This window comes from Poromitra crassiceps, assembly GCF_964638095.1.
Source record: "Poromitra crassiceps genome assembly, chromosome: 5".
Taxonomy (NCBI): domain Eukaryota; kingdom Metazoa; phylum Chordata; class Actinopteri; order Beryciformes; family Melamphaidae; genus Poromitra; species Poromitra crassiceps.
Genome location: NC_139642.1, coordinates 28,597,420 through 28,614,919, shown reverse-complemented (window position 1 = coordinate 28,614,919; position 17,500 = coordinate 28,597,420). Strand labels below are relative to the sequence as shown.

The 17,500-nt window shown below is 46.5% G+C and overlaps 1 protein-coding gene across 1 annotated transcript in view; it reads left to right on the top strand.

The window, feature by feature from the left end:
• Nucleotides 1-17,500, top strand: part of rsrc1 (arginine/serine-rich coiled-coil 1) — a 170,236-nt gene that overhangs the window by 134,874 nt on the left and 17,862 nt on the right. The window contains exon 7 of the mRNA XM_083637902.1: nucleotides 2,164-2,235. Coding sequence (XP_083494028.1) covers nucleotides 2,164-2,235 — 72 coding nt within the window. The remainder of the gene's footprint in view (nucleotides 1-2,163; nucleotides 2,236-17,500) is intronic.

Genomic DNA, 17,500 nt, shown 5'->3' with positions numbered 1-17,500 from the left:
TTACAGGGAGATGAAGGGAGAGAAGGCTGATAAACAGCTCTGAGGAAGACGAGCTGTCTGCTGAGTTTTACAGGGAGATGAAGGGAGAGAAGGCTGATAAACAGCTCTGAGGAAGACGAGCTGTCTGCTGAATTTTACAGGGAGATGAAGGGAGAGAAGGCTGATAAACAGCTCTGAGGAAGACGATATGTCTGCTGAGTTTTACAGGGTGATGAAGGGAGAGAAGGCTGATAAACAGCTCTGAGGAAGACCAGCTGTCTGCTGAGTTTTACAGGGAGATGAAGGGAGAGAAGGCTGATAAACAGCTCTGAGGAAGACCAGCTGTCTGCTGAGTTTTACAGGGAGATGAAGGGAGAGAAGGCTGATAAACAGCTCTGAGGAAGACAAGATGTCTGCTGAGTTTTACAGGGCGATGAAGGGAGAGAAGGCTGATAAACAGCTCTGAGGAAGACGAGCTGTCTGCTGAGTTTTACAGGGAGATGAAGGGAGAGAAGGCTGATAAACAGCTCTGAGGAAGACCAGCTGTCTGCTGAGTTTTACAGGGAGATGAAGGGAGAGAAGGCTGATAAACAGCTCTGAGGAAGACAAGATGTCTGCTGAGTTTTACAGGGCGATAAAGGGAGAGAAGGCTGATAAACAGCTCTGAGGAAGACGAGTTGTCTGCTGAGTTTTACAGGGCGAGAAGGGAGAGGAGGGTGATAAACAGCTCTGAGGAAGACAAGATGTCTGCTGAGTTTTACAGGGAGATGAAGGGAGAGAAGGCTGATAAACAGCTCTGAGGAAGACAAGATGTCTGCTGAGTTTTACAGGGCGATGAAGGGAGAGAAGGCTGATAAACAGCTCTGAGGAAGACGAGTTGTCTGCTGAGTTTTACAGGGCGGTGAAGGGAGAGAAGGCTGATAAACAGCTCTGAGGAAGACGAGTTGTCTGTTGAGTTGTACAGGGCGATGAAGGGAGAGAGAAGGCTGATAAACAGCTCTGAGGAAGACGTGCTGTCTGCTGAGTTTTACAGGGCGATGAAGGGAGAGAAGGCTGATAAACAGCTCTGAGGAAGACGAGCTGTCTGCTGAGTTTTACAGGGCGATGAAGGGAGAGAAGGCTGATAAACAGCTCTGAGGAAGACGCGCTGTCTGCTGAGTTTTACAGGGCGGTGAAGGGAGAGAAGGCTGATAAACAGCTCTGAGGAAGACGAGCTGTCTGCTGAGTTTTACAGGGCGATGAAGGGAGAGAAGGCTGATAAACAGCTCTGAGGAAGACGAGCTGTCTGCTGAGTTTTACAGGGCGATGAAGGGAGAGAAGGCTGATAAACAGCTCTGAGGAAGACGAGATGTCTGCTGAGTTTTACAGGGCGGTGAAGGGAGAGAAGGCTGATAAACAGCTCTGAGGAAGACGATATATCTGCCGAGTTTTACAGGATGATGAAGGGAGAGGAGGCTGATAAACAGCTCTGAGGAAGACGATATGTCTGCTGAGTTTTACAGGGAGATGAAGGGAGAGAAGGCTGATAAACAGCTCTGAGGAAGACGAGCTGTCTGCTGAGTTTTACAGGGAGATGAAGGGAGAGAAGGCTGATAAACAGCTCTGAGGAAGACGAGCTGTCTGCTGAGTTGTACAGGGCGATGAAGGGAGAGAAGGCTGATAAACAGCTCTGAGGAAGACGCGCTGTCTGCTGAGTTTTACAGGGCGGTGAAGGGAGAGAGAAGGCTGATAAACAGCTCTGAGGAAGACGAGATGTCTGCTGGGATACATGTTGTTTTCTTTCAGACGAAATATCCACCGTGGAAATAAAAGGGCCCCACTCTTACCAAATGAGTGTTGTCAAAGTAAAACACATGATGAAATATGACTTTTATTTTAGTGTCCTTTACACATTTTGCTTAAAAATAACGTATTAGTTTTTTTAATGGGATCATCTAGTTTTGTTTTGTTTTTTTCAAAATCAATATATCCTTATTTGGAATTAAACCCTTTGCATAAATAAATGCGAGAGCCAAATAATACTGAATATAAATGAATGATAAAATAAATATTTAAAACACCTGATAGAATAAGACCGTCGTGACATACTTCACAACATGTGTTTGTGCTCGTGCGTGTGTGCGCGTGTGGTTCTTGATGTTCTTGTGCTCAGCTCCTAACCTGTTGTTTGTCTTTCCCCTCCAGCTAAGACGGACGAGGTGCTGAAGGCCAAGATAGCCAAGAGGGAGGAGGAGGCCCGCAAGAAGCAGGAAGAAGGTGAGCTGTGTGTGTGTGTGTGTGTGTGTGTGTGTGTGTGCGTGTGCGTGCGTGTGCGTGCGTGTGTACTACGAGTGCATTGGTGTTGTCACAGAACCAAAATGTTTGTCTCTTTGCTACTAATACCAGCCCTGGTATAATGGTCTAAATTTAATTTAAAAAACAACAACAACAACATGAGATTTAAGTTGCTGATATGTTTAAAAGTTAAAGTTGTTTAAACTACCAATTATTGGAGTTGGCTTTGTTTTAGATTTTCTCCCCATCAAATATAAGTCGATAGTTCCTTTGAAGAACTACAGGAAGTGTTTCCTGGGCTGTAAGACATCTGGTGCCCAACTTCCCCTGCTCTGGCAAGCTAACAGCATGGTCGTACAAGCAGAGCATATTACTGTCTTAACTCATTGAGTGCCAGCCACTTTTGGAGAACGGACGCTCCCAGTGCCAGAGTTTCAGAGCGTTTTCAGTGATTTCTCGAGGCCCACAGAATATTGTGTGATATTACTATGTAAACACTGAACACGCACAAAGAACGATGAGACTCTATTCTATCATCTGCAAAAAAAAGTTTATTGATCCCATTTTCCGTTCTTTAGTTATGAGCCGGAGAAGATAGCTTGATTCATCCAAAAAAAGCAATTTTTTTCTAGAAGCTGAGATAATTGGCCTTTTGTGAAATTAATCATTTCAAGCACATCACTGACTCTGAAGCTAATCTTTTCTAATGTAGTCACACCTCAAAAATAATTTCCTTCAATAAAACAGTTTAGGCCAGGGAATTTTGTTTGGCAGAATAATATTTTTAGCTACAACCAGCAGCGCTGGCCCCTGCGTGCGCTGCTGGTTGCAGCTTCTTGCTGGTTTTGATTTGCTGCTGGTGGGTATCGGATATTCTGGCTTGCGTTTGTCAATCCTGTCCTGCTGCCTGGGTCTGTCTGGGTGTTGCGTGCTGCTCTGCGTGCCCCCCCCCCCCCCCCCCGCCCCGCCCCGCCTCGCCTCAACTGCACACTCCTCCTCCTGTCTGTGGTGGCTCTCTGCTGAGTTTGCTGTGCGCACAGTGAAGGGTGCGGAACAGCCAGGCTTTTTTACAGCGTTCCGCGTGTGTTTGTCACCGGCAACGATGCTTCCAGTTGAGAATAATAACAACTCCACGGTGTGGATGTGCAGATGTGCTGTCGCAACCGACACGGAGCGGCTCAATTGTGGGAGCAGATTGGCTGCTGCAGGCACAGCTGCAGTAACGTGCTTCAGCATATCGATGCATACGGATGCGATGCGATTTCCGTTTCCATAACGACTTCTTCTTTGTTTTTTCCTTGCCTTTCTGTTATGTGGAGAGCACTGTCGCCACCTAAGGGTTCTGTAAAATAGGTTAGACACATCCAATAGCTATAATATTTGTACATCAGAGGCAGAAGGCTTTGATCGACGCCCCACCGTCAAAAAACGCAATTGACGAACATGTCCGTCCTTGGCACTCTACGTTACTATTTGAAATGACGAACATGTCCGTCCTTGGCATTCAATGAGTTAAATCAGCTGGACCCTGATTCTATGGGAGAAAATAATAATAATTTGTGTGTATATAAACACGTTTTTTAAAGGGTTTCCATCTGTGAGTGTGACTTTTATACAAGCTGACAAAAGAAAATAGTGTAGTGTGAAAATCACTCTTCTACCATTTCTCAAATCAGGGTTTGCAATCAATTTGCAACAGCGGTACTGCAGCACAAGTGTGCACACACAGGGATATGCACACTTGTATGCCTGTTCCCTGGACTTGTAAACTCCTCCCTTCTTAAGGCCATGTGCTCTGAGAGGCTCAGCACACTCTGGACTTGTAAACTCCTCCCTTCTTAAAGCCATGTGCTCTGACAGGCTCATCACACTCTGGACTTGTAAACTCCTCCCTTCTTAAAGCCATGTGCTCTGACAGGCTCAGCACACTCTGGACTTGTAAACTCCTCCCTTCTTAAGGCCATGTGCTCTGAGAGGCTGAGCACACTCTGGACTTGTAAACTCCTCCCTTCTTAAAGCCATGTGCTCTGAGAGGCTCAGCACACTCTGGACTTGTAAACTCCTCCCTTCTTAAAGCCATGTGCTCTGACAGGCTCATCACACTCTGGACTTGTAAACTCCTCCCTTCTTAAGGCCATGTGCTCTGACAGGCTCATCACACTCTGGAGTTGTAAACTCCTCCCTTCTTAAAGCCATGTGCTCTGACAGGCTCATCACACTCTGGACTTGTAAACTCCTCCCTTCTTAAAGCCATGTGCTCTGACAGGCTCATCACACTCTGGAGTTGTAAACTCCTCCCTTCTTAAAGCCATGTGCTCTGACAGGCTCATCACACTCTGGACTTGTAAACTCCTCCCTTCTTAAAGCCATGTGCTCTGACAGGTTCATCACACTCTGGACTTGTAAACTCCTCCCTTCTTAAAGCCATGTGCTCTGACAGGCTCATCACACTCTGGAGTTGTAAACTCCTCCCTTCTTAAAGCCATGTGCTCTGACAGGCTCATCACACTCTGGACTTGTAAACTCCTCCCTTCTTAAGGCCATGTGCTCTGACAGGCTCATCACACTCTGGACTTGTAAACTCCTCCCTTCTTAAAGCCATGTGCTCTGACAGGCTCATCACACTCTGGAGTTGTAAACTCCTCCCTTCTTAAAGCCATGTGCTCTGACAGGCTCATCACACTCTGGACTTGTAAACTCCTCCCTTCTTAAAGCCATGTGCTCTGACAGGCTCAGCACACTCTGGACTTGTAAACTCCTCCCTTCTTAAAGCCATGTGCTCTGACAGGCTCATCACACTCTGGACTTGTAAACTCCTCCCTTCTTAAAGCCATGTGCTCTGAGAGGCTCATCACACTCTGGACTTGTAAACTCCTCCCTTCTTAAAGCCATGTGCTCTGACAGGCTCATCACACTCTGGACTTGTAAACTCCTCCCTTCTTAAAGCCATGTGCTCTGACAGGCTCAGCACACTCTGGACTTGTAAACTCCTCCCTTCTTAAAGCCATGTGCTCTGACAGGCTCATCACACTCTGGACTTGTAAACTCCTCCCTTCTTAAAGCCATGTGCTCTGACAGGCTCAGCACACTCTGGACTTGTAAACTCCTCCCTTCTTAAAGCCATGTGCTCTGAGAGGCTCAGCACACTCTGGACTTGTTATATGTATTTAGACAGCTGAAATCTACATAAAGATGCAGACTAGATGTGCAAAGCCAAAATGTGCTTAGCAGTGCAGGCCGTAAATTTACCCTGTCAACCTCAACAGCCCTGCCGCCAACGTAGGGCGCACACACACACACACACACACACACACACACACACACACACACACACACACACACACACACACACACACACACACACACACACACACAGATTATCTTGCTACACATTGGAATGAAGTCAAGAGTAATTTGCAGTGGATATGCTAGCAGTAATAAAAGCGCTTAGAAGGAGTAATGACCCTGGTCCCTGTTCTGACCAGAGGATGATATAAATGAGAATATCAAATATGCAGTTAGCAAGTGCTGTGTGTGTGTGTGTGTGTGTGTGTGTGTGTGTGTGTGTGTGTGTGTGTGTGTGTGTGTGTGTGTGTGTGTGTGTGTGTGTGTGTGTGCGCGCGTGCGTGTGTTTGTGTGTGCATGCAGTAGCATCATTTGTTTGAGTGTAGGTGTTTTTATATTGCTATATTGCTCTCTCTCTCTCTCTCTCTCTCTCTCTCTCTTCTGAGTAATTTGACTGTTTGCATCTAGCAGGCAGCCATGGCTATGTGACCTTTAAAGTTAGCTGACCTTTTAGCCAAATGAAAGTCCAGCCATCACAAACTAATTAGCTCTGCAAACTTGCTTTGGTCTCCTGCTTCTGGGAAGAATTCATTGCCTCCTCTATCTTGTCCCCTCACCCCTCCACCCCACTGTGTCTGCCATTCTCACATATTATATTTTTCATTTTTCTCATCCTCCCTCCTCTTTCCCTTTTCTCCTCCTACTTTCTACTTTTTGTCTCGCGTACCGCTGCTTTTTATCCCCACCTTCATTTGTCCTCCTTAACCATTACCACTTCTCTCTCTCTCTCTCTCTGTCTTTCTCTCTCTCTCTCTCTCTCTGTCTTTCTCTCTCTCTCTCTCTCTCTGTCTTTCTCTCTCTCTCTGTCTTTCTCTCTCTCTCTCTGTCTTTCTCTCTCTTTCTCTCTCTCTCTCTCTCTCTCTGTCTTTCTCTCTCTCTCTCTCTCTGTCTTTCTCTCTCTTTCTCTCTCTCTCTCTCTCTCTCTCTCTCTGTCTTTCTCTCTCTCTTTCTCTCTCTCTCTCTCTGTCTCTCTCTCTCCTCTCTTCTCTATGTGGAAGCATTGGCAAAGTGTTGGCTAAGTGCCTTACAGGGCAAAGCTCCCAGTCAAATAGCTTTCTTGAGCAAAGTTTGTGCTGCAGTCTCTTTTTGGGAATCGGTCGACTCTTTCACCCCTCTGCTCAAAGCGTCTGCATCCCTCACTGCAACTGCTCCTTTAGTATCAAGTTAGTAAGCTGTTGCCTGTATTCACCTTATGTAGCCCCGCCCACTTGACCCGTTTGTGTTACGACTTCCTGTTCAAAACGCAGCTGTTTTACCTGCTCAAACCAGAGATCATCTCTCTGGTCAAAGCTAGTGACGCAGGCTGTGGGGATAAGCTCTGCCACAGGAAGTGGTTCCGATTGTGTTTACACTTCCTGTTAGTCTCTCAAGCGTGTCTCTTCTACAGAAGGTGAATAGTGCAGTGGTGCGGTGTGGCGGTGCGGTGTGGAGCGCCGCGCTGTTGCAGCAGTACGGTCATTTAATTCCCGTCCCACAGACTGCTCACGGAAGAGAGAGACACACCTGTGTCAGTGTCACACACACACACACACACACACACACAGTGAGATCCATCCTCCGCTGCCCTCCTTCCTCCCAGCACAAGTAAAAGAGGGAGGAGGTGCTGAGCAGCGGGTCAGTCGGGGTCTCCCTCGTCCCTGCAGGGGCTCCCACAGGTCAACACAGCTAGAAAGTTGACAGTTGAAGCGCTGAAGACGACTGAAACGAGCCAACCTTTCAACAGGAGGCAGGAGAGAGAAGAGCACTACCACCTACACGCCTCGTTCATAAATAGATCCACATCCTGGACCGGCAAACGCCTTTGAGTTGCTTTAGCCCTAATCGAAAAACCGCCGTGATCTGCTTCATGTGTGGATGCTATGATATGCAAGCTATTATTGTAGCGAGCTGTGGCTGCGTACTGCCTAGCCCTGCGAGAAGAGAGCGCCTTTCTATCAGCAGGCTTTCCTCAGAGAGAGACGATCAATAACTGCCCCCGTGGTCATCAGTTAACAAAGTAGTCTCCACTTGAAAGCAGTGTTTGGCTCTCTGGTTAAGGGCAGCCAGATGATGCTAGCGGTTGAAAAAGGAAACTTGGGATATGAAAGGGTGCGAGAACGAGAGGGGAGGATGCTCTCTTTGTTAGCTGCATGCCTTGTTTATGCTATTAAAGCTGAGAGCTGCTGTTTGAGAGTCCAGGAGGCTTTTAGCTAACACAGTGTGGCAGCGATAATGAGATGGAGTGATTGCCAGCGTATCATACTTTCTTTGTATGAACTGCACGCACTGTCAGCTGGCACTTTTCCAGTGTCCACAATACTCTATAGCTGCCTACAACCAGTATATCTTTTCCAGTGTCCACAATACTCTATAGCTAGAACCAGTATATATTTTCCAGTGTCCACAATACTCTATAGCTACAACCAGTATATCTTTTCCAGTGTCCACAATACTCTATAGCTAGAAGCAGTATATCTTTTCCAGTGTCCAGTACTAGTCTATAGCTACAACCAGGATATATTTTCCAGTGTCCACAATACTCTATAGCTACAACCAGTATATCTTTTCCAGTGTCCACAATACTCTATAGCTAGAACCAGTATATCTTTTCCAGTGTCCACAATACTCTATAGCTAGAAGCAGTATATCTTTTCCAGTGTCCAGTACTAGTCTATAGCTACAACCAGGATATATTTTCCAGTGTCCACAATACTCTATAGCTACAACCAGTATATCTTTTCCAGTGTCCACAATACTCTATAGCTAGAACCAGTATATATTTTCCAGTGTCCACAATACTCTATAGCTAGAACCAGTATATATTTTCCAGTGTCCACAACTCTATAGCTAGAACCAGTATATCTTTTCCAGTGTCCACAATACTCTATAGCTACAACCAGGATATATTTTCCAGTGTCCACAACTCTATAGCTAGAACCAGTATATATTTTCCAGTGTCCACAATACTCTATAGCTACAACCAGTATATATTTTCCAGTGTCCACAATACTCTATAGCTAGAACCAGTATATATTTTCCAGTGTCCACAATACTCTATAGCTAGAACCAGTATATATTTTCCAGTGTCCACAACTCTATAGCTAGAACCAGTATATATTTTCCAGTGTCCACAATACTTAGTCTATAGCTAGAACCAGTATATATTTTCCAGTGTCCACAATACTCTATAGCTACAACCAGTATATCTTTTCCAGTGTCCACAATACTCTATAGCTAGAAGCAGTATATCGGGATGCATTGTGGTGTGTGGTGTGTTAGTATGGTTTTTGGAACGTATCCCGAGTGTTTGGCCTATTTCACACCTACTTTAATACCGCCCACAGCTGATCAGTGTATATGTGTGCGTGCACCCACATGTCAGCCTACCTGGGAATAACCAAGGTTAGATGGAGAGCACATGAGGGCAGGAGAATGTGAGATATGAGAAAGAGAAATATCAACGTCTCCATTGCATCCTCCTCTGCAATAATGCACAGATGACTCTGTGTCAGGTGTTTTGTTGGAGTGTGTGTGTGTGTGTGAGTGTGAGTATAAAACTTATTAAAACTGTTAATTCTTCCTGCTTATTCACTCGTCCAAAGGCATCATATCAACAGTCACTGTGGAAAATTACTTCAAACAGGTTCTTGCTAACGCACACACTCTCAACACTGCCACCTACAGAGATCTGCATCCCATGTGTCATTTATGTGGCGATGCACCAAAATGTCCTTTCATCTGCGCAGCTATCTTCTGACATAGCCAATGATGTTATGTTATGGATTGAACACCAGCCTGTAGCCTACAGATGGTATTTTAGCCCCGATGCTGCTCGGTCTCCATCACCTCAAACCACCACCAGATTGGGAGATCATATATTTTAATGAGACGTATAATAGCTCTTTAACCCATATCATTAGGGGAATATATAACCTACCGTTTGCTCTTTTGGCAGTAAAAACGAACGGACTGTTTCCCTAATTACGCGGTGTGTAGGACAGGTCACGGGTTGGGTGTGTACCTGTCTGTCTGTGTGTGTGTGTGTGTGTGTGTGTGTGTGTGTGTGTGTTTGGGAATTATATGACCATTAAATATTCAGCCCCCCCCCTCGCCCGCCCCCTCCCTCCCCCACTCTCTCCCCCGACCTCGCATCCATTAACGCCTCATCACCGTTTAACTAGCTCTGTTGTCAATCACCGCTGGGCCTCGGCTCAAATGGGGAAGATGCCTGGACTTGGTTTCTGGCCTTGCTTGTTCAACACGCACACGCACACACACACACACACACACACACACACACACACACACACACACACACACACACACACACACACACACAAACACCGGGAGGGAGAATACATATCCTAACCATTGGGGGGGGGGGATACCTCAGTCAAGGACAATCAATATGAGGGAAGCATCATTATGGCTGCGTGTGCCGGCACCATCGTTGGTTTGAATTAATATTTTGCGTTAAGGTGTGATGATTACATGTTCTGCTCAACAATTTGTCAGTCAGCTAAAATTTCCGCTCACACATTACAGTGTGTGTGTGTGCTAAAGTGTGCGCAGGCTAAAACCCGCGTGGGCGTGTGTGTGTGGGGGCACCCGTAATAAACCATGTGATCCCTTTTCTAATTGAAAATAATAACTAGTCCACGGATAACAAGCTCTCGTATAATCCAGAGCCGTGTCCCTTCATTTGTGGCCAATCTCGGCTGTAATAAAAGACAGGAAATGAGAGGCAAGTGAGAGCGGTGGCTTGGACGTTGACGCTTAATGTAATCTGCCTTGAAATCAAATTATTTGACCTGGAAAGCCTAACAATACAAAACTCCTGCCGGGTTGCTGTTAAATATTTAGCGCGCGGCTGTCATGAATACAAATGGCGCGCAAATTAGAATCTACAGGCGCGTGACCCCCATATCACACCCGGGGAGCGCAGGGGGGGGGGGGGGGGGGGGCTGGCTCCGCTTTAAATGTTTTAATTACCGGGGCCGCGGCGTGGCGTGGCGTGCCTCGCTTACCTCGCTGCGCGCCGCCGCACGCCGCCGAGGCTGCCTACTTGAAGGACAAGCAGTGAAATTCAGCCGCTGGTAAACACGAGTGATCCGGTGTCCATTATCTCATTGCATTAACTCCAACACAAGGATGCAATAAGGAGAGTGTCTGAATTATACCCCACCTATAATTACAGTTCCCAGCATGCTCGGGGGTAGATCTACACTATACCTTTGTATCACCCCCCCCCCCCCCCCCCCCCATCCTCACTCTGACATGGGTCTATTCTTTCCAGCGGCTATACGATCCACATTGGGACTCCAGGGATGCACTGTATTGCTATTGTGCACTCTGCACTGAAGGAAGATCTGTCTCAGTGATTTTGATGTAAGAAAATCTGCTTTGTATCGATTTGCTATTGATCAGTGGAGTGGGCCTCATCTCCTGTCGTTACTTCAGATAGATGGCCTTATTTGTTGTGTTATTATGTTCAACACAATCATGCCTCGGACAATCAGAGGCATATTGAAGCGACACTTCATTGGCTTTATGGCGCGTCTATTTGTTCCAGGAATTAAAGCAGGCTTTTCAGCAGCACGTATAGCATATTGGAAGGGAGACGGCCAAACGTGTGACACCTTCGCTTTATAGGCGCCTTGAAAACAGCCACGCACAATCCTGCAGGAAAAAAAAACATTTCCACGTTCCACATTTCACTTATCTCTGATTTGTGTCGTGCCTAAATAGTGATTGATTTAGAGATGAATAGTGCCACAGAGTCCGTCTAGCCGCCATCATCCCCCTTTTTATTTTCTCCTCTCTTCTCCCTATTCATTCAGGTTTGTGGTTCCCCCCACGTTGAAATGATTAGTTATGCCTGGCTTGTAACCACTGAATCAGAGTTATGGGCCCTGGGGAAATAAATTTGGCAGAAAATCAGTGTGAGAAGATTTAATTATCACGAGGAGACCTTTTTTCCTTGCCTTGTCCCACTGAAGCCCAAACTCCTCTCTCCTCTCTCTCTCTCTCTCTCTCTCTCTCTCCGCACCGCGCGGCGCTCAGCTCAGCGACACACTCTGCAGCCAGCACAGCCTGGCGGCGTGCGGCGCGGACGCCAGCCCTCCTCCTCGCCTTCCTTCTCCTCCCAATTTGTTTCACTGCACGGTGATAAGCCAAGCAATTACCGCTTTATTGATTTTTCATCACCGCAAATTTAAAGTTGATTTTTTTTTCCTTACTCCCCTCCCTCCCTCTCGCCCTGCCTCTCCTGCCTCTCCTGCCTCTCCTGCCTGGGAGAGATGGCTCGGCAAGGTGATTAGCTGACCTCCTGTCCTAGGCGCCCGTGGTCCCGCGAAGGAGTGGAGGCGCATGCCGAATTCTGCTAACCCCGCGTGACCCTCTGTTGTCGCGGGGTAATGGGATGCCGATGCCGCCTGGTGTGGCTGTGACACTTTGGCAGCTATGGGACCCATAGCTTAATCATTTCTATAAGGACATCTATGGGATGACGTGTTTGATAACGATAGCGAGGCTATCCCTGCCCTATAGGCTGGATTAGTGCTATAGGCTAGATTACACAGCACTGCGAGCTTCCACCCCTGTGTTCACTCAGGTCAAGTGGACAGATGATTGACAGCCCCCTTTTCCCCTCTGCCATCGGGAATCGTTCCTCGGGTCACGCTTATCAATTAACCCAGGTCACCCTTATCAATTAACCCGCTGCCAGTAGGCCGGTGTACCTTCAGCAAGCCCACACACACACACACACACACACACACACACACACACACACACACACACAAACCCCACGTTGAGTCACCAGCTTGATGCATCTTCCACATTTACCATCCATCCCATTTAGGTTTGGGATGGTCTTGTGCAAATGTGTTGAGAATAAACAAGCCTGCTCAATGGGAAATTATGTTTTGATTAAAATAATGCTGGAAAAATAACTTGTTTTGCAAGTGTGTCAAGTAGGGCTGAATAATTAATTGTGTATAATCGTTTGTCGTGATTTTATTTTTTTTTACTTTTTTTTTTAGCACAAATTGTTCCCACAGTTAATAGTTGTAGAATATTGGCATATGGGGATTATTGAAACATACGCTTTCATTTAGAGTGTACACACACTGTAGCTGAGAATAGTCTCTAGCTGATGATATTAGATGCCAAAAAGATTCTGCTCCTCAAATCATCAAAACGAATCAAAAGTAATAATTGTTATATCACACACACAAAGACAAACGCAATGGGTATTCCCATTGTGGCCTTAAGCACATGGCCTTAGCATGAAGAGGTTGTGGCTACTTGCAGTAGGGTCTAAGTGAAAACATTGGGTTTGCGCTCACAGACACATGTGTGTCTGGACATGATCACACACAGCAGTAGCCCTCGAACAGGGTGGTCAGCCTGTCAGAGTTAGCCCCGCCCACACACTGCTGCAGGTCAGAGTGGCGGCTGGCGTCCTGGGTGGCTCTGGCCATGTGGTCGCCTCATAAGCCTCGTCGTCAGACATCAGAGGTCGCAGGACTGGGGGGGGAATATGTGTCTTTTTTTGTTATTTTTTTTACATGGTGTGTAAGAGGATCGTGCTGATGGAAGGTAGGTCTGTTTAGGCAGGCTTTGTGTGGGGAAATGGGGAGTTCGAAGGGTATACGATGAGAGACCCTTGTGGGTGTCTGGGTGAGAGAGAGAGAGAGTGTGTGTGTGTGTGGGCTCATTGGCACCTCATCAAGACAGGGCCAGTGGTCCCAGACTACTGAGGGTGGGGCATGGGGGGTGGGGTAGTCAGTCAGGGTGGGATAGGGTGACAGTGACAGTCGGGGACATGTGGAGGGGAAGGGTCACTGCATGGAACACCACATCATTTTACACATGCACACGTGAACACACACACACACACACCCCTCTGCTCTGCCACACCAACACAGCTGAATGGAGTGAAACATATGAGCGGTGACAGGAAGTTCTACTCACAGAGCGACTCGTGCGTTTCCTCCCAGGTGCTCTTAGGCCCTGATGCAAAATGACCCATGATGGACACGTTTGACTTGACATGTCAATGATGATGTCATCGTTGTTTTGTGATGCTGCTCGATTGCCTCCAATAAGGCAGAGTGCAATGGAGAAAACATGAGGTCATATATTACACAGTGTCAAGGTTATTAGACTACAACCGAGGTCAGGGGCCGGGGGGGGGGGGGCATTTGCCTAATTAATTACTACTCAGTCAAGACACACCAACACACACGCACACACATGACCATCACCTTTACTAATACTGTATAGTTTGCAGCAGACCACACAAATAAGACTCTCTCTCTACTCTCTCCTTGTCTTGTGCGCATACCATATACATACATACAGATACACGCGTGTGTGCGCGCCACACACACACACACACACACACTCAGACGTGCACACGTACACTCAGACGTGCACACACACACTCAGACGTGCACACGCACACACACACACTCAGACGTGCACACACTGACCAGGAGTCAGTGGTACACCGAGAGAAAGAGAAATCAATTACCACCCAATGAGGGAGAAAGAGCTGGTTGATGGCTACACATCAAGAAGACTGTAGGTCACGGGTGCGTGTGTGTGTGTGTGTGTGTGTGTGTGTGTGTGTGTGTGTGTGTCTGTGTGTAAATTCGGGACCTTTTCCTGGATTCAGATTACATCATTTTCATTTTAAAGACCTTGCTCCAATTAAGTAATTAGTTGCAATGGTGTTTCTCTAATTACAGACTTGTTCATAAAAGAGCTGCTGACCAGCCTGGGATGGGAAAATGGAGACCACTGCACTTTTTCCAGCGTGCACGCGCGCACGCGCACACACAAACACGCGCACACACACACACACACACACACACACACACACACACACACACACACACACACACACACACACAACCTAGTTTAACATCAAGTTAATGCAGTCAAATGCCTGTTATTTCTGGTAAAGGGCAGGGCAAGACTCTGTATTCCAATCACACTAAAACAGCACTGTGCGTAATAAAGAGCTCCTCCTTGAGTCTGACAGAGAGACAGACTCTGACACTACGCCATGTTACACTTCAGGAATTTAAAATATAGGAGAAATCAAATGGATACATTGATGCTCAGGTTTAAGGTGCATGTAGCTTTCTTATATTTGTGGTTTCCTTTGACTACATTGTGCAGTATTTTCTGCAGAAGACATTTCTATTGTCCTTCAAAACCCCTATCGACTTTTTTGTTGTTTTACTGTAAATGAGAGCTGTCATTGATTATTCCATGTGCAGAAAGTGTTTAATGAACCGCCCAAGCAAGAAACCCTAAACTATCGGTTTGAAAATGTCAGCATGCATGAGTGTCAATGGAAAAACCAAACGCTTTCTCCACGGTTCTGCAAAAGTCACCTTTTTGGAGGGATGTGGTTGCTGTCGCACAGTGACAGTATCCCACTTAAAATACCAACTGAAGCAGAATAGTTTCTCTGCATAAAGTTGATAGAATATGATGAAAAGAGCATGAATATCAAATGTTAGGAAGGCCACCAACCCCTTCGCTAGCCGCTCCACACAGACAGGCGCTGTGATCTTGAAGACGTCACCACTCAGCCTGTGAAAGCTTCACTTTTTAATGAGATTCTGTGATGCTGCCCAGGCACAGGACATCGACTAACACTCATACTGCTCACACACACACACGCACACACACACACACACACACACACACACACACACACACACACACACCTGGCTTTGGTTAGCCCTCTGTGCTGTGTTTGTAGTTAGCGCCGTGCAGGTCAGAGGGAGCAGTCAGGTCCTAGCTAACTCCTGGGCTAAATAGATAAATAGCTGAGTTATATATACGTGCGGTAGATGCTGTTGATCTTTGTATGCAGGACCTCTGCACCTCTGCAGGTAGACATGAATGCACTGTATGACATGATAGTGGTACATGTTGTGTAAACAAGCCATCAGCAAACATATGATGACACCCCCGTCTGGACCAGTCCGTAACAGATATGTGACCTTGTTTTGAGCTGTAATTGGAGAATTTTGGTATTTTTCAATCTGGACCCTAGTTTCATATTGTTTATGTATAAGTCATTTGAGCAGAGATTTTCTTTTTTAAATTGGTGTAGCAGGGGCCCACCTATCGTGGGACAGCAGGGGCAATTGGCCAAGTACAATTGGGGAGAACATGGGGGGAAATTGAAAAAAAGAAACTTGAAAAAATGAAAAGAAAACTTGAGACCATCTTGCTATGGGATCATACCAGCCACAACACCCGCGCCTTAAAACAAATGTGGGCCAGGGGCGTACAGTGGGGGGCCGACTTCCTTGCTCGGATCACACCCATTTTCGAACTCGGCCTTCATTTTGATGTCAACTACACACCTGTAAAGTTTCGTGACTACAACTTGCACGGTTTTTACTCTATCACGCTTAGAAAATCTGTCCTCAGACAGACAGACAGACAGACAGACATGTATACTGTAAATACCTGGCAAAGTACTCAAAACAGCTTCTGTGGTAGTTCCTGCTACAATAGGTGTCTTCAGGACCACATTTTGCCTTGATGACACACACACACACACACACACACACAGACTCACAAGGTAAAAACAATACCAGCCAACGCTATCAAGAAATCCAAGAGAATCATGACCAAATAGAAAATCACAATCAACAATCAAAAAGGATGCATCCACCTTTGAGCCAAACAGTCCAGATTGGAGACACATCATATTGGAGACACATCATATTCTCTTAAGTATCATGGAAATCCATTCAGTGGCGTCTGACATGTTGTGATGGACGGACAGAGCGACTGGTGGCTGATCCATAGCCCCTCCTACCCAGGCTAAGCCCCTCCCCCAACACAGAACAGAACAGAACAGAAGAGGAGGCTGTTAAACGCAGTAGCAGCACCATTCACTGTAAAGTAAGAAAGGCCTTGGAGGAGTTTGACCAGGGTCAGTTGAGGAGAGGAAGTTGAGTGTGAGGATGGATGAGGAGAGAGGAGGGAGGAGATGTAGGACAGAGGAGAGAGGTGGTGAGGAGAGAGGAGGTGTAGGACAGAGGAGGGAGGAGGTGTAGGACAGAGGAGAGAGGAGGTGAGGAAAGAGGAGGTGTAGGAGAGAGGAGGGAGGAGGTGTAGGACAGAGGAGAGAGGAGGTGAGGAGAGAGGAGGTGTAGGAGAGAGGAGGTGAGGAGAGAGGAGGTGTAGGACAGAGGAGGGAGGAGGTGTAGGACAGAGGAGAGAGGAGCAGTGGTGAGGAGGGAGGGAGGGAGATGTGGTAGGAGATAGCCAAGCGTGGCTGCCATGTCATCCTGTCATTAGCTGGCTGTTTGGGTCATTAATTCATCATCCAGACCTTTATTGACTACAGAGTGGGAGATCCCTATCACTGGGAGACATGAGTAGACGGGGTGTGTGTGTGTGTGCACACGTGTGTGTGTGTGTGTGTGTGTGTGTGTGTGTGTGTGTATGTGTGTGTGTGCACACGCGTGTGTGTGGGGGTGTGTGTGCACGTGTGTGTAAGAGCTCACTCGTCAACTGCTCTTCATTTCCTGATACCATATACAGTATACATCATATCATGTATGTAGCCAATGCTTAATGCTAAATGCCTATTTTATCCAGAGAATTGTGAGTGTGTATGATCTTCACCATCAGTTCCTAAACGACCTTGTCTGTGTGTTTGTGTCTGTGTGCATTACAGCTGAACAATTAGTCTGATTTTTTGTAATCACAATATGAACTGCATTTTAAAAATCGCATAGGCTGAAATTAATTGCTTAAGAGAGAGAGGCGTCCCAAATAGATTTCTAATTAAGGTATTTTAGTTTTCGGGTAATCTTTCTCTTTTTTTTAACACAATCACTTTTCTTTCAACAATTTTAAAGTTCTAAGAAAAGTA